This window comes from Heterocephalus glaber, unplaced genomic scaffold (genome assembly GCF_053883595.1).
Source record: "Heterocephalus glaber isolate CG9 unplaced genomic scaffold, H.glaber_assembly_v1.0 deba00000546, whole genome shotgun sequence".
Classification (NCBI taxonomy): Eukaryota; Metazoa; Chordata; class Mammalia; order Rodentia; family Bathyergidae; genus Heterocephalus; species Heterocephalus glaber.
Window position 1 is genome coordinate 5,128,591 of NW_028258147.1, and position 23,904 is coordinate 5,152,494.

General features: G+C 39.1%; 1 protein-coding gene and 1 long non-coding RNA gene across 13 annotated transcripts in view; one reads left to right on the plus strand and one right to left on the minus strand.

The window, feature by feature from the left end:
* LOC106010382 (uncharacterized) overlaps positions 1–23,904 on the plus strand; it is a 61,137-nt gene that overhangs the window by 23,031 nt on the left and 14,202 nt on the right. For 2 of the 6 annotated variants that reach the window (XR_015448625.1, XR_015448629.1), the window contains exon 3: positions 18,183–22,495. This is a non-coding gene — a long non-coding RNA (uncharacterized LOC106010382). Of the gene's footprint in view, positions 1–2,520; positions 22,496–23,904 lie in introns of all 6 variants that reach the window. The other 4 variants (XR_015448626.1, XR_015448627.1, XR_002386692.2 and 1 more) reach the window with 4 other exon arrangements.
* The window catches only part of LOC147829602 (uncharacterized), a 59,871-nt gene that overhangs the window by 17,131 nt on the left and 18,836 nt on the right, over positions 1–23,904 (minus strand). For all 7 annotated transcript variants that reach the window (XR_015448610.1, XR_015448609.1, XR_015448608.1 and 4 more), the window contains exon 3: positions 1,551–1,634. Coding sequence is in view for 4 of the 7 variants with exons in the window: in XM_087204425.1 (XP_087060551.1) it covers positions 1,551–1,634 (84 nt within the window). In the remaining 3 variants the exon portion in view is untranslated. The remainder of the gene's footprint in view (positions 1–1,550; positions 1,635–23,904) is intronic.

The following is a 23,904-nucleotide window of genomic DNA, read 5'->3' on the forward strand; positions in this document are numbered from 1 at the left end:
TCTAGGCCTTGCCAGGAGGCCAGCGGCATTTTCATGAAGCAGTAATAACAAGGACAGAGCGTTCTGGCCTGCTGGAGCCTGCTGGCTGGTCACTCTTTCCACTGCCTTTTGTTTTCATGCATCATTCCCTCACTTGCTTCTCAGATTCCTCAGGGCTTTGAAAAAGCCACAAATGCTCGACACAGTGACACCACCCAGCAGGCTAGCAAATATCGCTGACATGCACCGTGCCCTAAGCGATCACATGTATGCAAGCCCTGGCAACTGACATCCATCCACTGTACCTAGTAGGAGAAAAGAGCTGCTAACAAGGGCTCACCCCCATCAGCCTGGATGGCAAAGGCAGGACTTTAGATTAAGTACCACCCAGTGGACTGGTAAATCACATGCTGCTATTTTATTAAAATGCATCTGCAAGATATGTTGGACAGTGCACTATTTCTACCCTTTTTTTTTTTTTTTGGTACCAGGGATTGAACTCGGGTCCTTGCACTTGCGCAGCAGGCAGCAAAACCACTGAGCTAAATCCCAAGCCCCTACCCCTCTTTTTTTAGTGATCTAAATGCAACCAACATAGATGTCATCAGAAAAGTGCCAGTGCAGCCTCATTGTGCCAGTGCACATACTAATATATTCGAGCATATATACATGCATACATGCAACACAGGGGGTCTTAGTTCTGTGCTCTAGACTCACCTGTAGACTACTTCAAACCATATTTAGAGCTAGAATCTATGAAAATAGGGCCCAGGTAGGTGTGGGGTGTTTTTTGACAATGGTGGATATAAAGTGGGGAGAGAGAAATTCATATTGTTGATGAGAGTAAACATTGGTTCAGCTACCGCTAAGCCAGCTAGTTAAGTTGAGAAATCCTGTGTATTCTATTTCCTAGCAATTGCCGGTCTAGATATATTCCCTAGAACTCTTACATATGTGTCCAAAGAGACATACACAAGGACATGAATTGGGAAATTATCCATTGACAAGAGAATAGTCTAAAATATTTACACAGTAGGACAATATACTACAATACTGTATAATACAATGTTACTATATTATAAAGCATGCACTAGCTGTATAGTATCACACAGATAAATCTGAAAATCACAATGTTATAAAAAAGCAACCCACAGGAAAATATATATACTATTTACAAACATATACATTGTGTAATAAAAGTATAAAACATATGGGAAGTTAAGACTCAAGAGATTGTTTACCACTGGATAGATATGAGAAGGAAGGGCCTTTTCTTGCAACTATAATGTTTTCCTTATTTAAGAAAATATGGTAAGTTGTTGTTATTCATTAAGTCTGGATAGTGGACACATGACCCACAGGTGACTCCAAAGGTCATGGCCATCAAAGCACAAAGATCTTTTGAAGTTCTGAGGATTCTCAATTATGAAAATCAAAGTTCATTCTGTATAATGAGCCATCCTCTTAAATACAAAGGACTCCTAATGAGCCTGCTCAGTAATGTGTGTGCACACTGAGATGTTTTTCATTAGCAGAGGAATTGTTGTACAGGTCCACTTACAGTGTCTTACCCAAGTGCTCTTGTGACCTTCTGGATTTGTAAGCATCCTAAAGCAGTCAGAATGGTAACAGGATGAAGTTAGGGATTGGTCCACCTGCAGATATAATTATTATAATTACCCTGAAATTCCCAAGCCTGGCTGAAAATTACATAAAAATTTTAATGCATTTGTTCATGTTCCATTCTCTGAAATAAGATATGGTACCTCGAGGTGAGATTCTGGAATCTATATCTTTAAATGGCTTGCTGAAAGATTCTGATGATTAGCCAGGTTTCAGAAAAGATAACTAACCATGGTTATATTCTATTAATATTTTCAAAGAAATTGGGCAGGGAGAGAAATAGGAGAAAAGAAACAAGAAAATTAATAAAGGAAAGAGAGGAAAAAGGAAAGAAAGGAGGACCAGATTAAGTCTTCAAATCTAGCTCAAATCCTTCCTCCTCTATTTCTCCTAGACTTCTCCAGCCTTGAATTGTCCCTTCATCTCCTGAACTTTGCTATAACTCTAATTATCTGTAACATTGATTTGACAGTTATATACTTTTATTTTGCTAAAATGGGCTACTGTTTACTCAATAGGTTTATGTTTTGTTTCTTTTAAGGATTGGGCTGGCAGCTTCTTTCCTGTGTTTTATTTCTTAAGTTAGGTTAAAAACTTCTCTGGGGCAAAGACTACTTTGTAATTTCTGTAGTATCTAACATAATGCTTCCCACAAAATAAGTAGTAAAGCATCATGATTAAGAATAGAAGATGGGGCTGGGGATTTAGCTCAGTGGTTCAGGTGCCTGCCTCACAAGTGCAAGGTCCCTAGTTCGATTCCCGGTACCAAAAAGAATAGAAGATAAATGTGTTAGGTTATAAGACTAATATACAAGAATCAATTTTATGTCTATAAACTATCAATGACGATTTCAAAATAAAATCCAATTGTAATCCTGATCAAAATCCCACCTCTCATCTCTCTCTCCCCTGCTCCAGAAATTGACAAGCTGATCATACAATTTATACTGAAAGAACAGCTCAGAAAAAGCATTACAACCTTGAAGAAAAGAATAAGGTTGGAAGATACATATTTCCCAATTTCAAAATCTACGACAAAAGCACAATAATCAGATAAAAGGCATAAGGATACACATATAGATCAATAGAATAGAATTGAATGTCCAGAAATAAACCCTCACATTTATAGTCAATTGAATTTTTGACAAGGGTACCAAGACAATTTAATGGGGAAAGAGTCATTTTTACAACAAATGGTAGACTGGGACAACTTAATATCCATCTATAACAATGAAGTTCTACTCTCCTGAACACCATGTAAAAAGAAAAAAAAAAAAGAAAGAAGAAAAAAAAACTAATTCAAAATGGATAATAGACCTTTTAAGAATGAAAATTATAAAACTAAGGCTAGGATTGTAACTCAATAGTAAGAGTATTGCTGAGCATGTTTGAGGCTGTGAATTCAATCCCCAATACACACGTACACACATACATAAATCTATTAGAAGAAAACGTAAGAGTAAATTTTCATGACCTTGGATTTGGCAGTAGTTTCTTAAATATGTCACCAAAGGCAAAAGTGGCCAAAAAAAAAAAAAAGATAATTTCAACACTCTGAGAGACTGAGGCAGGAGGATCACAAGCCCTCCCGGACAACTTAGCAAGTTAAAGAGACCCTGTCTCAAAAAACAAGTTTAAAAAGGGATGGGGATGTAGCTCAGTGTAAAAACCATGAGTTCAATTCCCAGTATTGCCAAAAAAGAAAAAAAGAGAAAAACTTCAACTTCAAAAGTACAAACTTTTGTGCGTTAAAGGACATCATCAAATTGGAAAGGCAAATTATAGAATGGGAGAAAATCTTTACAGATCATGTATCTGACAAGGACCTTCTATCCAGAGTATCTAAAAACACATTATAACTCAATAATAAAAAAAGACAATTCACCTAAAACATAAGCAAGGAATTTGAATAAATATTCCTCCAAAGCCACTTAGCACATGAAGAGATCCTTAACATCATTATTCATTAGAAAAACACAAGTGATAGCCACAATAAGACACCACTTCACACCCACAAGAATGGCAAAGGAAAACAGATAATAAGTGTTGATGAGAATATAAAGAAGTTAGACCCCTCCTCTATTGTCAGTGAGCACATAAAATGGTTAAGATACTTGGGAAAAGGGCCAGGGATTTAGCTCAGTGGCACCATGCCTGCCTCACAAGTGCAAGGTCCTGAGTTTGATCCCTGGTACCAAAAAAAAAAAGGGAAAGACACTTTAGAAAATAGTTTAGTAATTCCTCAAAATGCTAAACATAGAGTTACAAAATTACTCAGCAATTCCTTCTTGGGTGTCCCCATGGCAAGAGAAATGAAAATATGTCTACACAAATACTTGTACATAAATGTTCATAGCACCATTATTTATAATGGGAGAAAAGTTAAAACAAGTCCATATCAATGAACTGAAGAATGGACAAATTATGGCATATCCATATAAAAAGAAAAATGATGGCCAGGGTAGGCAGCGGCCACCCCAGTACTGGACAAGCTTTGCTCTCAAGACCCTAGAATTTGGCAACTCCTTATCTAACTTAATAAGTAGGATCTATAGTTATTATTATTTTTCTTTCTTTCTTTCTTTTTTTTTGGTGCTAAGAATCACACCTAAGTCCTCTGCCACTGACTATACCCCCCAGCCCGATATTGGGATTACCTGGGTAGTGAAGAAAAGAAAACAGTAAAAAAGAAGAAAAGGAAAGAGAAAATAGAGACTAAAGAAAATGACAAGGAGAAATGGGAGAATGAACAGATCTTATATTTATTGATCATAGTCCACTTATTTTTATCCACTTATTATTCAATAAGAATTTAGTATCTTTTGAATAAAAATATAGCTAATTGATGTCTGAGTCTTCCTTGTTGACTTAAAAGATCCATGTCATAAAGTCACTGAAGCATAAATCTGAACAACTAGAGGAGTGAAGCTGCCGTGCAGAAGCAGGTCATGCAGCTAGGGAGTGACTTTACCTACTGAACAGCATCCATATCTAGACTTGTCACACTTGTAGTAACCCTCATTAAAAGTCAGATGTAGTCATAGGAAGCTATCCTTTACTCTCTTTTCTGACAGAAATGATATGCTATCGTGGCATATCAATCAGGAAAATTATGGTTATGCTGCAGAAACAAATGACCCCAAAAATCCAGTGGTGCACAACAACAGTTTATATCTCATTCATGCTACTTGTCCCTTGTAAGTCAGCTAGGGCTCTGCTCCAGTTTGTTTTCACTCTGAGGCCCAGGAGGGTGCAACAGCTATTATCAGACACATTGCTGGTTGTCATGGAGAGGAAAAAGATGATGGTGAACCAAACTCTGCCCAAAATCCACTCACATCATTCCCACCCTCATTTCAATGGCTAAAACTCAAGGCAGGGAGGTATGATTTTCCAATAGGGAGACAGGACAGAGGGAAGAAACCAACCAAGAATGTTTGGAGAAGGGTGACACAACTTATCACAAAGTTCACAAATTTTGGATCTTGGGAAAAAATACCTGAAAAGGTCTCTTTAAAATTTCAATAATGGTCTTTTAGGTAGGGAGCACATATGAAATAAGCACATATGAAATGGAATTACAGGTACAATATAATAATTACCAAACATAAGAAAATATGCTGTTGGGCACTGTGGCACACAGCTATAATTCCAGAACTCTGGGAGACTGAGGCATGAGGATCACAAGTTCAAGCCCAGCCCGGGCAAGTTAGTGACTTAGAGAAACCCTGTCTCAAAATAAATTTTTTTTAAAAATAGAGAAAAAACTGGAGATATAGTTTAGTAGGACAAAGGCCCTAGGTACACACACGCACACACACACACACACACACACACACACACACTACCTCTCAGACCTCTGCAGATTTTTCCTAGCCCTCCTGGGTACTCTAGTCACAGGGCAATTCCACTAATTTCTCTAGGGACTGAGGCATCCTGTCTTTCAGGAAATTGGTGCACTGTGCAGCTGATGACTTGGATGCTGGGAAAGGGCAAATTCCTGACACTCAGTAGCTGTGACTTAAAGTAGTGGTGGCACTGTATTTCTAGATGATGAAGCATTTGTTTCCTATCATCTTATAACTACACTTTTCTCCAAATATAGAGCCCCCAAGTGCTCATTTTTTAAGAGTAGTTGTTATGGGTTGAATTATGCCCCCATCGACTCAAGGTATGTTGAAGTCCTAACCCCAGGACCTCACAATTTGATCATAATTTGAAATAATGTCTTTATAGAGGTAATTAAGCCTTTAGGGCTTACACCTTAGTGTTGTCCTTATGAGAGGAGGAAATTTGGACACTGAGAGACATACCAGGGTTGTGTACATACAGAGGAAAGACCCATGCGAGGACACAGGAAAAAGGCAGCCAGGAGTAGGCCAAGGACAGAGGCATCAGAAGAAACCAAACTTGCTGACACTTTGACCTGGGACTTTCAGCTTCCAAAACTGTGAGAAATAAATTTCTGCTATTTAAGCCATGCAGTTTATGGTATTTTGTCATGGCAGCCCTTGCAGACTAATACAGTGGTTATTTTGAATATGTAACAATGATGTAATGTTTAAGAAAGGCTCATGCTTTGAATTGTTCCTTTTTCTTTTTTTTGGTACTGGGGGTCAAACTCGGGTCCTTGCGCTTGCGAAGCAGGCAGCAGAACCAATGAGCTAAATCCCCGGCCCTGAATTGTTCCTTTTTGAAATAATGGTAATAAGTAGCATCTTCTGATCCTCCCATCATCAGTGTTTAGACATGTAAGAAATCAGACAAGTCTTGTACAGTTAGCAAGCACATGACTAAGGAGCCCTGCCTGCCTTGTTCAGTCCCTCCAAGAGCTAATAGAGAAAGGTCCCTTGAAACCCTCAGGATTTTAAAAAATTGGTAGAGATGGATCCAAATGTGCTTAAAATGAAGGAAAATGTTATTTTAAATGATGCTTAATTACTGAGAACTCTCAATAACAGAGAAATAATTATAATTTAAGAAAAAATTCGACTTGCAAAATTAAAATATATAGATAGAATCAACTTATCTGTATAACAATATACAGAGAAGAAAGACTGACTAGAAATATAGCCAAAGAAAATATTAGTCTTATGATGAGATTGAGTTATTTTTGTTTTCTTCAGACCTCTCTGAATTTCTGAATATTTCATGATGAGCATGTATGCGTTATTTTTATAATTACAAAATAGGTCTATATTTTAAGGATTAAACACTGGAACAGAAGATATGTAACCCAAAGCCAGGACTGAGAATCATCTCCAGGAGATGTAGCTCTGGGGTTCATGGGTCAGATCCATGCCACTGGAAGCCCACCTGTCCTTAGGGATTGGTCCTAGGATATTCTGCCATTCCTGGAAATTTGGTCACCTTTCTGGAACACGTCTCTGAACACCTCCTTTCAGACCTCTAGCTCCTGATTCTGAATTTAAACTTCTTTCTGGATTCAAGTGTTCACCTCTTTTTCAACCAATGATCCTACCCAAACTTCCCCCCACCTCCCTGGTACCTTGCTATCAACCTTTTGTACTCTGAGGCTGCCCTCAGCTCTGCACTGGTAACTGTGTCCACCATGAGCAGGCTGGAAAGTAAGATGTTGGGCTGGGGATTTAGCTCAGTGGTACCTCACCTGCCTCGAAAGTGCAAGGTCCTGAGGTTGATCCCCGATACCAAAAAAAAAGTAACATGTACAAAATGAAGGAGAGGGGGGAAAGAAGAGATATATTAGGGGTGTGCTTCTGAGGTTTCCTTCCCTGTGAAAGTTTAACACTCCTGGCTCCCATACTTGCCTTATTCCTCCTCTTTGGGGGTGTGGCTACAGCTAATTGATGAGCTTCGAAGACTACACAGGGCATGCTCAGCCTAGTTCCTCCTTTTTTCCTTAGGTTTCTTTCTGCTCCCTGTGAGGATATGTCACCTGGCTCTGCTCCCCTGTTGAAAGCATCACCTTACTAACCTAACACTCACCCACACTATGCTCTATCTGTCCTGGTAAAATGTACCTGTGTTAGAATGAATGTGTATACCTAATTGTGAAACTCAATTAGTAGTACTATTAACTCTCACAATAAAAAGACTTTCTCAGTAATCAAAGCTCTTATGGACTGAGTAATAACCTCTCCCCAAATTTATGTGTTGATTTGCTATTCTCCAAAGGTGATAGTATTAGGAGATGGGTCCTTTAGGAGGTCATGGGATTAATGCTTTTATGAAAACGACTCCAGAGAGCTCTCTCACTCCTCTTGTGCCATGTAAGGATATAGTAAGAAGTCTGCACTTGACTTCCTGGAAGAAGTGCCTCACCAGAACCTAACCATGCTGGCATCCTGGTCTTGGACTTCCAGCCTGTAGAAGTGTGAGAAATAAGTGTTTGTTGTTTATAACTCACCAAGTCTGTGCTACTTTATTATAGCAGCCTGAACTGACTAAGATAAAGGTAAGATTTTGATCTTCATCTGCTCACTCTTTGGTCTCTCAGCTTAATCAGAGCCAGAGATGAACAGTGAGTAATGAAGAGCTATTAATAAGATCTACTCGGTGACTCAAAAAGTAAATAATTTAAGCATCAACTGTGTTCCTAGCACTAAGAAAAGAGCTTTACATATGCTTGTTTATTTAATCCTCACATCCATCTTCAATAGTGTACATTATTTTTCTATATCACAAATAAGAAACTAAGGTTCAGAGAAATTAAGAAACTTGCCCAAGTTCTCACAGCTAGTGTGTAGCAGATTTCTGGCTAAGGTCAAAGCCCAAGCAGTTTTTTGTTGTTGTTTTTTTTTGGTACCGGGGATCGCCCAAGCAGTTTTTATTGCCTAAAAGCTTCTCTTTGAGTGGCACCAAGACGTTCCTTGGGAACAGAGACAGGAACCTTACGTTCAGTAATACCTCATCATAGCTAACACCTTTGTTAGTACTCATCTAAGCTATCAATGGAATAATATGCAAGGGAAACAAAGATGATACAACCTAAGGACAAGGATCAAAGTGGTTATAAAACAAAAAAATCTATTTTTACCCAGATTTATTGTAGACTTTTGGACGAATGGCTTTCTGCCCTGCCCCCAAACTATGCTGTCTTCCTCAGTTGTAAAATAATTCAGTAATACCCAGTTGTACTTAAATTAGACCACATGCTATGTTTCTCTGAGACTGGTCTCAGCAGTTACTCCTCACTCCTACTTGTCATTAAAAAACAAATCTTTATTTTACTGCCTCAGGTAGCACAAGAGTAAAAATAATTATAATGAATAATGGATCAGCTTAATACAGGAAAACCAGAAGTAGCAAACTGATGAACAGAAAATGATATTAAAATGCTGAACCTTTAAGCAGACAAGCTGGAGAGGATGTTTGATCTGACCCCTGAAAGGACAGTCATGTGTCTGGCTGAACCACAGTCCCTCTCAGTGAGCCAACAAACTCCCCAGATGCCAGGGGACCAGACAGCATTTACAGGAGCTCAACCCACTGTGACTTTCTTCTCATCTTCCCAGCGAAACCTCAGAAAATCCAAGGGCACCTGACAGGCTACTAAGCATATTCTCGATCATCCTCCAGGGAAATCTGATGCTGGAAAATGGACCTTTTCCAAAATAGTGGTTCAAATCAGATGAGGAATTACAGAAAAGATGGCCTTCCATGGAAAATACTCTGCCTCTAAATCCCTAATGTCTTCATTAGGAAACTGAACACAGGCACACCAGCTGGTCTTCCCTGCTTTGAAGCACTGTGCCACAGTGGAAAGAGCAATGCTGTAGGGCTGGCGACAAAAGACTGTCTGTCCAGGCCCCAGGACTGCCAAGTTTTAGCTAGGTAATCTTGGAAAAGATGTTTAATTTTTCTGGGCCTCACTTTCCTCATTTACTAAATGAGCTTTGACCAGACTGTGATTTACATTGATTTAAAAACCCTTTAACTTTGATCTTTGAATTACCATCTTACAAGAAAATTTAATTTAAGAAAATTAAAGCAAGTTCTGGAGTGTTATGTTTTATAGAGACCCTATTATTTTAGCAGTCATGGCTCTCCTTTTCATAGTCTTCACTGGCTTCCTTTTCTACACAAGATTAAACCAAAATGCTCCAGTATGTATTTTATATTCTGGCAATACTAGATTACTTGTACCTCCCCATAATGTCTTAATTGCAATATCAAGTATTTACTGAACAGTCACACTGTGTTAAACACTCTTTTAAGTGCACATATTGTTTACTTTGCTTGAATGTCTTGTATTAGGATATAGCTTGCTTCTGTAACAAACATGCTGTGACATATCAGTAGATTAACACAATTGAAGGCTATTTCTTAGCCATGTAACAATACAGTGTGGCAAGCAGCCTTTCTTCCAAGTTTCCTCTATTTTGTAGCTCTGCCATCCTCTAAGCATCAGTCCTTCACATCCAGAGCTGGCAGGTGAGAAAAAAAAAGGAAGCAAAAGGATACCAACTTCATAACCTGGTCCACAAATGAGGTACATAACTTCTCACATTATTTTAAGGAGAACTAGTCTTCTGGATTCAGCAAAATGCATGGGAGATTGGAAACTCCTATTAAAATGCTATACCATGGAAGAATAGTACAAGTCTTTCATTGTTAAGCAAGAACTCATGACTTTCCTTGACTTGTCCCCTTGTCACCTTTCAAACCTCCAAGTGCTACTTCCTTTGTGAAATTTCCTCTGACTTATGTGAGTACATTTAGGTCCTCCTTTCCCCAGTCTCTCTGGATTTTACATCTTTCTCCACTATGACAGTTATCTCATGGTGTTGTGTGGTTTGCAGGTCAGTCTACCTAACTGGATGGACCATGATTCTTAAGGGCAAGAATCTGTTTTTTCTCATTTTTGTACTCTGAAAGCACAGCACAATGCCAGATAAGTAGTAATTTTATAATGATATTAAATTAGTGAATATTTTGAGTGAATGAAAGGACCAATAAATGATTACTCTAAGGAAAAGAAGCTGGTTCTTACAGAGGAAATGAGGCTCAGTTAAGAGAAAAAATTGGTGACTCAAGGTACAAGGGCTTTAAAAGAAAACAAGCTTCCCATACAAATGGAACAATTATAATTAATATTGTGTGTTATTATTTATTTAGAATCTGTCTTTCCAATTAGCTCCATGAAGGTCGGAACCTGTATCAGTTGTTCTCTTGCTTTGACTCCAACACCTACGACATTGTCTAGCACACAGCATACTTTGGAATGAATGAATACATAAAGAAATTAATAAATACATGAATGAAAACTGCCTTCTATACGCCATGAGTCACATAGATAGATGACTTGGATTATAAAACAAGACCCTAAGTGAACTGGAAAAATGTTACTTCGGTCACTGCAAAAACAGCTCAGAGTGCACATCAGGACCTAGCCACTGTTAGCTTGTACACTCATGCCATTATCCACTTTCTATGAGAAGACAAAAATTATTTGAGGAGGCTAAAATCTCAGTAGGAATGCTAGCCTGTGAGTAAATGAGAACAAATGGATGTCTCTAAAATGGGTGAAGTATAAAATAGCCTTGTAAATTGGTTAATGAGAGAAGCAGGAAGAAAGGGTACAGACAATAATGAAGTCATGGCGACTGTGAAAAGTACACTGATTGAGGGAAGACAAAACATTTTAAAATATTTTTGAAAGTTATTGCAACAGTAGGAATGTTTATATCTACCCAAAATTCATATGTTGAAACCTAACCCTAAGATAGTGATATTTGGAGATGAGGCCTTTGGGAAGTGATTAGATCATGAGGCCAGAGCCCTCATGAATGATCCCAGAGAGATACCCACCTCTTTCACCATGTGAGGACACAGCAAGAAAATGCTAGCTGTGACCCAGAAAGCAGACACTCACCAGACACAAAATCTTCTGGTGCCTTGATCTTGGACTTTCCAACCTCAGAACTATGAGCTACAAATTTCTAGTCTTTTCAAACCACGCAGTTTTTGGTATTTGCTATAGAAGCTTTAATGGACATTTAATGGACAAGTTAAAGACATTTCTTCATAACACACTTATTCTCCTCATAGGTCATAACAACGTTTGGCTTAGATATTCATGCAAATTAACCTGCAGGCTTTATCATGGGAACCATCTGATGAGAAAGGCAATGTACAAGTGCAAGGGCAATTTACAATGAGCATCTCTGTGTGGGTTTGGACCAGGTATCTTGAAACTCTGTAAAGTCCTGTATATGAACCAGTACATTCCAGGTTGGACTGATGCATGGTGATAGATTGATGCTAATGTTGACAGATGGACTTCGTCTAGAAACTGACTGTCTTACTTTCCCATCTCTGGGACAAAATATTCAACACCCACAACTTGAAGAATGAAAGGTTTATTTTGGCTCATGTTTTCAGTCTATAATCAGCTGTCTCCAAGACAGAAAGAGCATGGTTGAAGGATCTGGTGGAGGAAACCTACTCACTTTATGTCAGCCAGAAAGCAGAGAAAGAAGGGAGGAGCTGGGGAAAAAGATATACCCTTCCAGGTCATGGCCCTTGCTTTGATTACTTTTTTATTACTGAGACAAAATACGTGACACCCACAAGTTAAAGGAGGAGAGGTTTGTTTTAGCTCACAGTTTGTCAGAGGCTTCAGTCCATAGTCGGCTGGCTCCAAGCTATGTCAGAATGCAGAGGGGAATGGCAGATGAGAAATAGTCCATGATAGGGGAGGCAGGAGGCACCAGCCTGCCTTCTGCTTTCTCTTTTATTCCATCCAGTCTACAAGCCTATTGGTTGGTGCCACCCACAGCCAGGAAGGGGCTTCTGTCTTCAGTAAATCCATTCAGCCATATCCGAACTATGCTAAACTAATTAATGGACAGATCCAGTATCACACACCCTTAATCCAGTATCATACACCCATGATCCAGTCATCTCCCAAAAGCCCATCTATGAGTGCATGAGTCTTTGGTGGGCCATCTAGATATAAGCCGTAACACCCCTCAGTGGCTCACCTCTTCTGACCAGGCACTGCCTCCTAACAGCACATTTAGGTATAAACTCATCAGTGGATTCATCCATGATCCAATCACCTTCCAAAAGCCCCAACTCTGAACACCCAAGGCTTTGAGGGGACATTCGAGATCCAAACCATAACACTGACCAAGAGATTAGGGGTAAGCCCAGACATTAAATGAAGTGAATTAGGATTGTGCTTTTATTTTACACACCTTCAGTGACACACAAGACCAGGGCTATTGCCCGCCCTGAGGAGTTCTCTGTATCCCCTTGTGGCAGAAACTACTATGAGCATATGGCTACCCATACTCCCTAGCCTCTCTGGAAGGGTGGCAGGGCCAATAGCTGAGTTTTGGTCAGTGGAATGTGGAAGTTGTGGGTGCTAATTCCTAGTTTGACTCTTAGCCTCCTATGCAGTTCTCCATCCCATTGGCTAAATGGTGAGAATTCTGGGAAGCTCCAGGAAGACAAAGTCATAGTTAGGAGGAGCCTAGGCCCCTGAATCATTAGATAACATTGATCATATTCCATACACTTCCACTCCTATCAGTGCATATTGGACTGTGATAAGAACAGCACATTTTATATTGGATCAAACCACTGAGATTTTGAGGTCATTTGTTGTAACAATTAGCCTATCCTGGCCAATTAATCCTACTTCCCAATTTCCCTGTGGTCACAAGTAGATAGAGAGATGAGTAAATTTTTGGAGTTTCAGCGCAGAGCCTCAAATAATTTAGATAAAAGAAGGTATCAGAGAGCAAGTTCAACACCAGGAATATTGCACTTAGGAGATTCTAGGATGAACTTTAAAAGCCTTAAAAATTCTCAAAGAGCTGAAGCTATACATGCTAGCCTCTGCTCTTCTCTAACCATCCTTCTGGAAATTTTTCTCCTTTTGGGAGAACAGTAAATAACCATCTCCAAACTAGTTGTCACATGAATTACCAACACAGCCTATTAGATTTAATATGTTTAGAATCTAGTCAAGAAATACCACATTTAAACCTGTTTGTTTCTGCTTTAATTTTAAGCTAAGCATGGTGATTAAGAAGAAGAATAAGTAAATTGGGAGGCAACTTTGTGTCTGGGAGTATATTTTTTAAATGATTATAATATGTTGTGGTTAGGCACAGTACTGATGGACCATAATGGGGGATCCAAACATCGTGTCAAAAATGAGATTTTTTTGGTGCTTGCCTGAAGATGTTGTTAGGAAACTCTTGTTTACTTACCAGACTTTGAAATTTAAATCGTTCTTCAAGTAGCCTCAGGATGTTAAGGACAATAAATAAAAAACGTGCTGATGAAAAACATTTAAAAAATAACTTGTTACAGCTTTTAAAATAATAAAGGATAAATTCAGCTTAAAACAGAATACATGTTCTAAGTGCATCTGGCCTATTCAATAGAACATCAAGCTTAAAAGCTGGATTCTGCAAGCCATCTCTCTAATGATGCTCCACCAAATGAAGTTCAGGAGGGGTCTTGACCAAGGCCTCTAGTTAGATAGCTTCTACTGTCAACCTCAGCTCATTAATAGCCATTAATAGACAGGCAGTAACCTGCCTCTGTCTTAGGAGGGCCTAGAAAACACAATGAACTCAGTGCCCAGGTGTAAGGATGAGGTAAGAGACCTAGGGGAAAGCTTCATTTCTTAGACAGTTTCTATGGAACTGAGATAGGAGAAGAGGCCAGCGCTCATTTCTTTCGGGGGGGGGATTCTATTGCCTCATTTTTAAGGAGGCAAAAGCTAAGCTTTGATAATTCTCTAACTTGTCTCATCTTTTCCACATACTACATCTTTTATTCCTTTCTCCATGAACCTCCATTTCTTTTTCTTTTCACTCAAAATTCCAAGTCTCCATAAACACTGAGCCAAAAGGAGACTTGGTACTTCCTAAACTCCATCACCAGGGCTACGTCAAAATCACATAGGAATCAAGCAGAGGAACAGATCAATTTAAGGAAATGTTGCTGAGGCATGGTTAGGAAACTGAGTATCTCCCTTAAGATAGGGTCCACTCATCAATACAATGATACGAGACTTTCTTGTACATCCTCTAGTCAGAGCCCTTGGAATTGACATAAAATCTTAAGACAGGGTTGATGTGGCCATGTAGAGCCATGTCATGGAAACATTTTCCAATCTCTTCCTTCAATGATCAGACTCATGTTTTCCCAAGAGCTATGTTATGGTTTATATCTGGATGTCTCCCAAAGCCGAAAGTGCTCATAGGTGGGGCTTTTGAAAGGTGATTAGATTATGAGGGCATTATTACTGACTTGCTGTTAGGTTGGAAGAGGTACATCACCAGGGGTGTGACCAGGAGGGCTCTATCTCCCTTCCCAGCTCCTCCCTTGACTCTGCTTCCTCTCCACCACGCCATGAACAGCTCCACCTGTTCTGCCATTCCTTCCTGCCTTGGAGCCAGCCAACTCTGGACTTAAACATGACCCAAAATAAACCTCTCCTTCCTTAAGGAAGGTGTCGAGTATTTTGCAATAGGAATGATTTTGCAGTCAGCAATAAGGAAAGTGACTAAGATAAGCTATAAACATTGAAAAAAATTTTATCTACAAATAAATTATATTTATAAAGAAACCCTAGTAATATTTATATTGTAGGTACTGTATTATCTTCACAGTAGCCTGCAAAAAAGTAATTGCCCTATTTTACAGATGAGTAAACTGAGGCTCAGAGATGTTAAATAAATTACTGTCTTATTGGTAAAAATTAAAATCTGTTTGGCTTCACTTTCATACCCCTATTTTTTCCAGTATATTTTCTCTGCCCCACAGTCAACACACAGAATCAATCAGAACTTCTTAGTACAGGATTCCGTCTTCACAATAAGCTGGTGTGGCATGATCTCCCTCATCTTCCAGCTCCTTAGCAACCCCCCACCAGAAATAAATAGGAAAGAAACTTTCCATTGTTCTAATCTGTTCAGGTTTTATTGTGTGTGATTATACTAAATCTTCCAAGCACTTTTGAAGTACTGGACATAGTTCAAGTAATTGTGATACCCCCTCATGGAACTCCAAGAGTCAAGAGAACCCAGCCTAGGAACAGCAGCTAGCAGTTCAAGACAGACCAAAGTTGGGCAGAAGGATGTTCAGAACACTGACCTGGGCACAGCTGTCCTCCTCTTGGATTCTTCCATTCCTTGAATGCTTTTAAGTGTTCTGTGACATACATACCATGGGCCCATGTGAAGCAGGAAGGTCCTCCCAGAAAACAGAATTTGGTAGTGAAAACAGAGAGTCATGTTGTATGCCAGCCTGGGCCACTGAGGGGCAAAGGAAGGGGGAAAAAAAAGAATTGGGTGAGGATGGAGAAGGGACAAGGACAGGGGCAGAAAAAGGAAGGAAGAAAGAAGGGGAGTATATATAAAGAGAAGGAAGAAAATAAGAAAAAAGGAAAAAGATAGATGATGTTTTACATTATGTAGCCCTGCTAAGTAGCTGTGAAGTCTTGTCACCAAACAGTGACCTCAAGATAGGCATGTGTGGCTAGGTCCCCTGTAAATGCTATTGTTGAAGGATGATTTCCTCAACAGGATTTGTTTTCAACAAATAGAAAACAACAAATAGAAAAGAGGTACATGACTAACTCCAGTTGCAAAATTAAAATTATGAGTCTAGATCCCAGGTTAAATTCTTATCCCCCTATGCAGGAAATTTACAACTGCCCTAGTTAAAAAACAAAATAACAAAAAGAAACATAAAAACAAAGATACTGTAATAATAATCAAAAAACCCTCTGGGAATGCTGAAATCCAGGGCAACCTCAGGGATACTTTAGCTCACATGGTTATTTAATTGCTGTAAAACAAAGTATTTATTTGGACATAAAAATAACTCATTTTTCCTTAGCAGCTCAAATTCTTAGTTTTAACAATGAAGTCCTTTAACCTAGATCCTTATTTTTTTTTCACTGGATCAGCTGTTCCGTTTATAGTAGCTACAAGACTAGAGGTAAGCATGGAACAAAGAGAACACAAACATGCTTTTTTCTTGTCCTAGAATTTAAGTGGTGCTCAAGAAACGTGTAGAGATCTGTTTATTCTGCATCCAAATAAATGCTCTTCTTTGTTTTTTTAAAAGTTCTTTAAGTGATTTATCAAGGAAGAAGGGGGAAGGATGGAGAAAAGAAGGAGTTATTTTAAAATTCCACAAACAATTCTGCAGTACCAAATTTCCAAATTCTGTCTTTAGTAACTGTTAGCAAACAGGTCTATTTGTCTATGACTAAATTCTGGGTAATGACCACATTCAGAGTACCTTTTTCCTGGGCCCAAAGAAAAAACAGTCTCTGTTAGACCTCATATCCCAGAAATTTCTGCTCTGACCAACCACCCTCAGAGATAAAGTTGAACTCCCAGCATCTACTCCATAAAGAAGAAAAGGTCTTTGTCTTTGTCCTCCTAACCTTTACACAAGATAAAGGCTTTATTCTAGGTGCCAGATAACTCTGGAGAGGTCCCTTTTTCTGAAATATTTAAAATTGAAATAATTATTTTTAAAAAGTGCAAGTAGTCAACTGTCATCTTTAAAAACCTATTCTCTAACAGGCTGTCATCAGTTTAACCCAGTGATCAGTCGTAAAACAACTAAACATTATGTTTGGTCCAACATGATGTGATAATAAGTATACAGCATGACCTGTGAAGAATTCTTACCTAAATGTTTACCTGGGTTTCATCAAGCCTTTAGATCTAATTTCTAATATGCAAGAAATACAGAGAACAGAAGAACAAGTTTAATAACACCATGAAGAAACAATCCAATAAATACAGACTGTGGGACATTGTGTAGAGCAATCAGTCAAGAAGTCTGTGTCATGAAAATAAAATAAAAGTGAATGTGGAGAGGGGAGACAATGCTAGATGAAGAGTCTTAAGAAACTTAATGCCCAAATAAAACACATGGATCTGTTTGAATTCAGCAGAATTAAAAGACATTTTAGAGGTAGGAAAATGGGGGATTTTATTCTTACTGAGTAGAATTTCTGTTTGTGAAAATATCTGAATAAGTTATAGAAGTAGATAATAGTGATAATTGTGTAAGGTGTGAATATACTTAATGAATTGTACACTTAAAAATGGTGAAAGTGGTAAATACAACATTATGTATATTTTACCAAAAATATACATAATGTCTAAAATGTCTAAATTAGTCTAAAATGTCTTAGACACAATGTCTAAAAAAGACATTTTGGGACAAATAGGGAAATTTTTAATGTGGATGAGTATTTCCTGCTATGCTATTGAAAAATTATGTGACTTTTTTTTTTTTTTGGTACTGGGGATCGAACTTGGGTCCTTGCGCCTGCGCAGTCAGTGAAACCACTGAGCTAAATCCCCAGCCCAAAATTATGTGACTCTTATTAAGCATGATAATGGAAATGTGTTTTCCTAACAAAGATGTGCTTATTTTTCAGAGGTGAATGTTGAAATATTTAGAGGTACAATTGATACAACCATCCATGTATATGTAACATATATGCAAACCAGAAAAGAAAGACATATGAGAAAATCTTACCAGTTGTTTGATCTAGGTTGTGTGTCCATTATATTATCCTGTCTCCTTTTCTAATATACTAGAATAATGCAAGGGACAAGGAACCCATGGACAAAACCCTTTGTGTACAATCCAGTTGATAACTGGAATTCTAAATTGGAAACATGAACTCTCTGTGGCCTGCTCTTTGGAAGTCAAACTTTTCAGGACTAAGAAGGTTGTGGCACAGCATAAGCACTGGCAGTCATAATTATGTAAGTCTAACAAAGATGTTACATATATAAAAAAAAATCAAAAAATAATGTTCAAGAATGAAGGAAAAATCTTTTATAAACTTTCAGAAATTTTCAGCCATTATTTTAAAAATTCCTCCCCCATATGCATTTAGTGATGTCTAGTTTCTCACATTTCTCTGAAGCTCTTTTTATTATTTTTCTCTGGTTTGAAGATAATCACTATCTCTCTTCAAATTTGCCAATTCTTCTGCTTCTGCCAGTTCAAATATACTATTAATCACCTCTAGTGAATTTTTCACTTTGGTTATTATACTTTTCAGCTCCATGATTTCAAGTCAGTTCTTTTTTAAAAAAATAATTTCTTTATTGATATTGGTCATCTCTATCTAATGAGACATTGTCATCATCCCTTTCTTTTTTTCTTTGAGCACTGCTGTGTTTAGTTCCTTGAACATAATTATAACTGCCTTTAAGTCCTTATCTGATTTAAGTCTGATATCTAGACCCTCTCATGGTTTTCATTAGTGGAAGAAAGGGGATTAGGACATTTGGAATTTTAGGTTCTGATCTTCTGGTCAGAGCCTACTGTGGTATACTAGAATAATGTTTTATCCTTTCCAAGCACCAATGTTGTTGGCTTACCTAAGTGAAGTTGGTTCCGAGACAGTTCTGAACACAATTATGCACCATTATCTTTTTAAAAAGTTGGCCTCTAGCACGATCTTTGACTGTGGCCTTGAGTTAATTTTCACTGGCTTAATAAGCACTGCCCTCAGCCATTTGGATAACTTGGAGATGAAAATTATTAAGTCCCATCAGTCATTAAGATGGTTAAAATAGTCTCTTCCCACCAAAGATTAGGCTTAACATGCTCACCAATAGGATTAAGGATTTTTAGCCAAAAATTCCCCTCCCTGAATTGAGAGCAGTTGACCAAATCAAGATCAAACCAATTTTCTCACTTACAGCAGCCAAAACATTAGCCTACCTGCAGTTTTGCAGCAAAATGTAGATATTTAAAATCTTTGGGACCTGCTGTGGTTTTGCATATGGTTCATGTACTGGAGGCCTGGTCCCCAGTGTGGTGGTATTGAGGTGATGGAGCTTAGTGGAAAGTAATTAAGTAAGGGGTTCTACTGTCACAGAATAATGCTGGCTTCACAGAGCTGGTTAGGTCTCACAGGAGTAGATTCATTCCTGCAAGAGCAAGTTGTTACAAAAAGATGGAGCCTGGCCCTTTCCCAGTCTCTTGCGTCCTATCTATGTGACCTCTTCCCTACACATTCCCACCTTTGTGATGCCATCTCCCACAAGACCCTCACTAGACCAAGCAGATGCCAGCACTGTGCTCTTGAATCTCCAGAACTGTGAGGCAAATTAGCTTCCTTTCTTTATAAAGTGCCCAGCCTCAGGTATTTTGTTATAACAATACAAAATGGACTAAGACAGGGCTAAATGGGGAATTGTTGCTTAATGGTAGCATTTTTGTTTTGGGTGATGATAAAGTTGTAAAAGTAGATAATGCTGACTGATATACATAGATTGTGATTTACTTTTAAAAATGTGCTGCTGGAGTTTGCACCCAGGACCTTGCACAAGCTAAGCACACACCCACCACTGAGCTACATCTCTGGCCCAAGATTATGAATATACTTGTAGTGAATTAACTAATGAGCAACTTGTAATGGCCAGCTGAACTGAATCAGTGTGGTTGGGCAAAGAGGATCCACCTGAAGATTGTTACCAATACCTGTAAAAAGAGAACTGGAGGGGAAGATCTGGGCCTGTTGATTTTCTAGGAGACGCTTGCTATGGATGGTTTTCCTGATGCGAACTAGGCTGTTCTCCTAGGAGAAGCTCGGGGCCTCGCTGTCACTTGGAATGGCTGCTGTTTTCATCAGGGGAGCTGTGAGCTTCATCATGAGGATCAATTCGTGGCTCTAATGTGGATCCCTTAGCTTGGTCGCACAAATACTTCATCTCACCGGCATAGGTTTTCTGGTTTCCACCACTGGCCTTTGGACCTTCCAGGTGCAGGTCCTCAATAAGGACAAGCATGAGACATTGCTGTGGGCTCTAGGCCACTGGCTGGACTTGTGGAGGCACTTCCTTGGACTCTAAGCCTTTAGCTGGACTTGTGTGGGACATTGCTGGGATCCAGGCCCTCAGCTGGATTCTTCGGGCCCCTAGTGTGTGGTTAATCCCTTGCACTCCTTTGTATTTGACTTTTTGGGTAATTATCATAAAATAATCTTATAAATTATGTGTCCTGTATTTAATGTATTCCCTTGCCAAACCCCGACTACAACAATACTTAATACCACTGAACTGCGTACTTAAAAATGTCCAAAATGGTAAACTTCATGTTGTGTCTATTTTAAAAGACACACTTTCACAACAACAAACATTTGGGGCTTCATTGCTTCTGGATCTCTAGGTAGAATGTCCTCAAATTGTTTAACAACATCCAATCTGGGTCTTTTCCAGCATCTGAGTTTTCCGAAGAGCTCTAAAGGTTTCTTGCATATTACTGCCATTAGCATAGCAAACAAAAAAGAAATTCACTTCTCATTTCTCTACCTATTTCTCCAGACACTTGGAAGTGATACATAGCTACAGTCCAGGGATGCAGAAGGGCTTAGGATAGGTGTCTGTGCATTTGGAGTCATCCTGAAATGGCATCCACTTCCTTGTGCTCTCATTGAGTAGTATCAGAAAAAACAAAAAGGATCATGAAGTGACTTGCTCCAATCCTCCTGATTTGTTACCCTTAATCTAGAATTATGACGATGAAATCTCAAGTAACTGCCCATAGTTTTGACATCCCTTTCTCATTGATCATATCTTTTTCCTGTTTATCTGTTAGCCTGCTACAGCCTTGTGACCCAAGGCTCTGGAATGGATCAGGCCTCCAACTCCCTCCTGCGCACACTGCTGTGTCTCCATGGAAACGGCTTGTCAGGCCCTGCTTGGCAGCAGGTACTGAAGACCTCTCTTCTGCAGCCTCCATCCTGCAAGGATTCAGTCTTAATGAGCCAGACAGGTGTTAGCAGCCCTGTCCTTTCTGGCTGCTGGGGTCTGGATTTGTCATCAAGTCTCCTTTGGAGTGCACCTGGCAAGTTCTTAACTCCACTGATATTCAGGCAGTTATCAGTGGAACGAAAGGGTTTCTGCTTCAGCCTGAACTCATGATCTCCTTCCAACAAGCTTTCTCCTCCCATCGTGCCCTCCCACCCTCTAGAATAAAAATGCCACCTCATACTGATAATAAGTACACCCCTTTCCAGAGTCTTCTTTTGCTGGGCATCAATCATCCACCACACTGAGTCAGCTATAAGTTTGCCATGCTGTCAAAGTACTGCAACTTGGACTGCTAGCCATGTCTTTGTGGGCACTTCTACAAATGGGCCATTGCCTCAGCCTACCTCTGGCGCATCCTGGTTGCCTCCTTTCTGTTAGTAACAGGGAGGTCCTTGCTGGCCCTGTGGCTGAGCCCACGTGTCTCAGTCAGCAGCTGGAGAGCCATTCCTAGGGAAGATTCCATGGCCAAGGGAAGATTCCTTCCTCCTGGTGGTACAACTTCACTCAGGCAGTGTTTTCTTCAGTGGAATCCAAGATCTGAATCATAGGAGAGGAAGATGCATGTCATCTCAGCAGTGGATAAAACCTGTCAAGTGTCTGCAGGAGACAGTGGCTTTTGTTTGGATGGTTGGTTGATGAGGGGATGGGAGGTAGTAAGTGACCTATGTTCACAGAGGAAGGGAGGGAGGAAAAGAAGAAAGAAGAGAAGGTATTGAATGTATGTAGGTTCTTGTTCCCAGACAATGCAATGAATTATCTGGGCAAGAAGCCAGAACAAGAGTGAGACCGTTCATGAGAGACAGGTGCCCACCCATGTGGGAACACAGTGTGGTATTAGAGGGTATGCTGTCTTTGGCCCCGTTCCACTCACTACCTCCTAAATCAACACCTCTCTCATCTTCTAGAAATGAGAAACCAACTTTTTGGCATGGACCTACATGAATGAGATGTGAAAAGAATGGATTCTGTCTTAGACTGGGCTCCCCTGCTTCCAGTATGAGGTTGGCACCACAGAGAGGAGGAAAGCCTTTAGGCAGAGAAGGACACAATCAAAGACAAGGCTCACTTTCTCCTCTGCAGTAAGTAAGCAAAGGATCCATTAGATGTGGAACAGTATGTGAAAGCATTTAGCACAGTGCTTGGCAAATGGATAGTGTTCAATAATATTGACTTTTTTGTTTTATCTATTCTTAGTAGAAGGACCCATAAGGCAGATTTGTGTATAGCAAGATAACAGGGGTAGTAATAAAGAGGTGAAGGAGTATTCTCTGCCTGGATGATTGTTAAAATTTGCCATTAGCGGTTCTTTCCTTTGACACTACCAAAAAACAAATACCCATCAGGGGCAAAACACATTGTATTTAGATATTCCTGTTTCACTATTAAAGAGTTGTTTATATTCTTTTTTTAAAAAACACAGGCAGTAGTAAAGATAAAGTGAAGGCATTAAACACCATACAAAGTTTCTACTACAGTTAAAACAAAAATGTGTCAATCTAAGCGAGAATACTAATACTCTTACAGTTTCTACTACAGAAATCAGTAATTGTAATAAGTAATTGGAGACAAGACAGAAGATGTAGACACCAAGGAGCAAACTGGCCATCTGCCTCACAGTACTGCGCACTTTTGTACATGGACACATGAGGAGAAGAGCTCTTCTGTTGACAAGTGAGAAAGAGGTAGTTGAAAAGGCAAAAGATAAACACAAACCATAAGCACATAAAGCCCTCAATAGGCAGCTTCTAAGCCTACCTTCTTTATCTAGACACAGCCAGAACCTAGAACAGAACTCAAGAGTACTTGTAAGTGTTCAATAAATGTTTGTTTAACCAAAACCAAATGAAAAGCAGAACAAAACAAAACTGGGACTTGTCAACACCAGTTATCTGTGTCTCACATAAGTTTCAATAAAACTATGGGATTAATAAGGCTTAGAAAACAAACTAACCATGGCCTGTATATGTCCAGCACCATCCCACATGTACTTCTTTCTAGTTTCAAGAGTTCCCAAGATACACAGTCCTTACTGCCTCCATTTATAGTACAGGAAGAATCCAGGTCATACCAGGTAAAGGGGCTTGCTCAGATTAACAAGAAAATTAATACCTTTTAGAGCTTTCAATGATAACAAACAGCTGTGGCACGAGTGTAATAAGTCATGTGCCACTGTTCGGCACAACTAGCCTACAGGCTAAGATTCCAAACTCCAAAATTAATAGATAAAGTTAAAACACTAAACAAAGTTATTAGAAGAAAATTTATTCTCATTAATATCTTAAAAAAGAGCTATCACAGCTTAATAATTAAAAGACAAAGACCTTCGTAGAAAAATCAGCAAAGGAAATAAATTATAAAATCATAAAAGGGGATCTCTTTTATGAGATCTCAAACAAAGACTTTGTTGTTAGACAAGTTCTGCCTCAAATGTGAGTTCAGAGTTTTCTGGTAACTTGAGCTAGACTAGACTTCATAGCCGAGGTTGAAG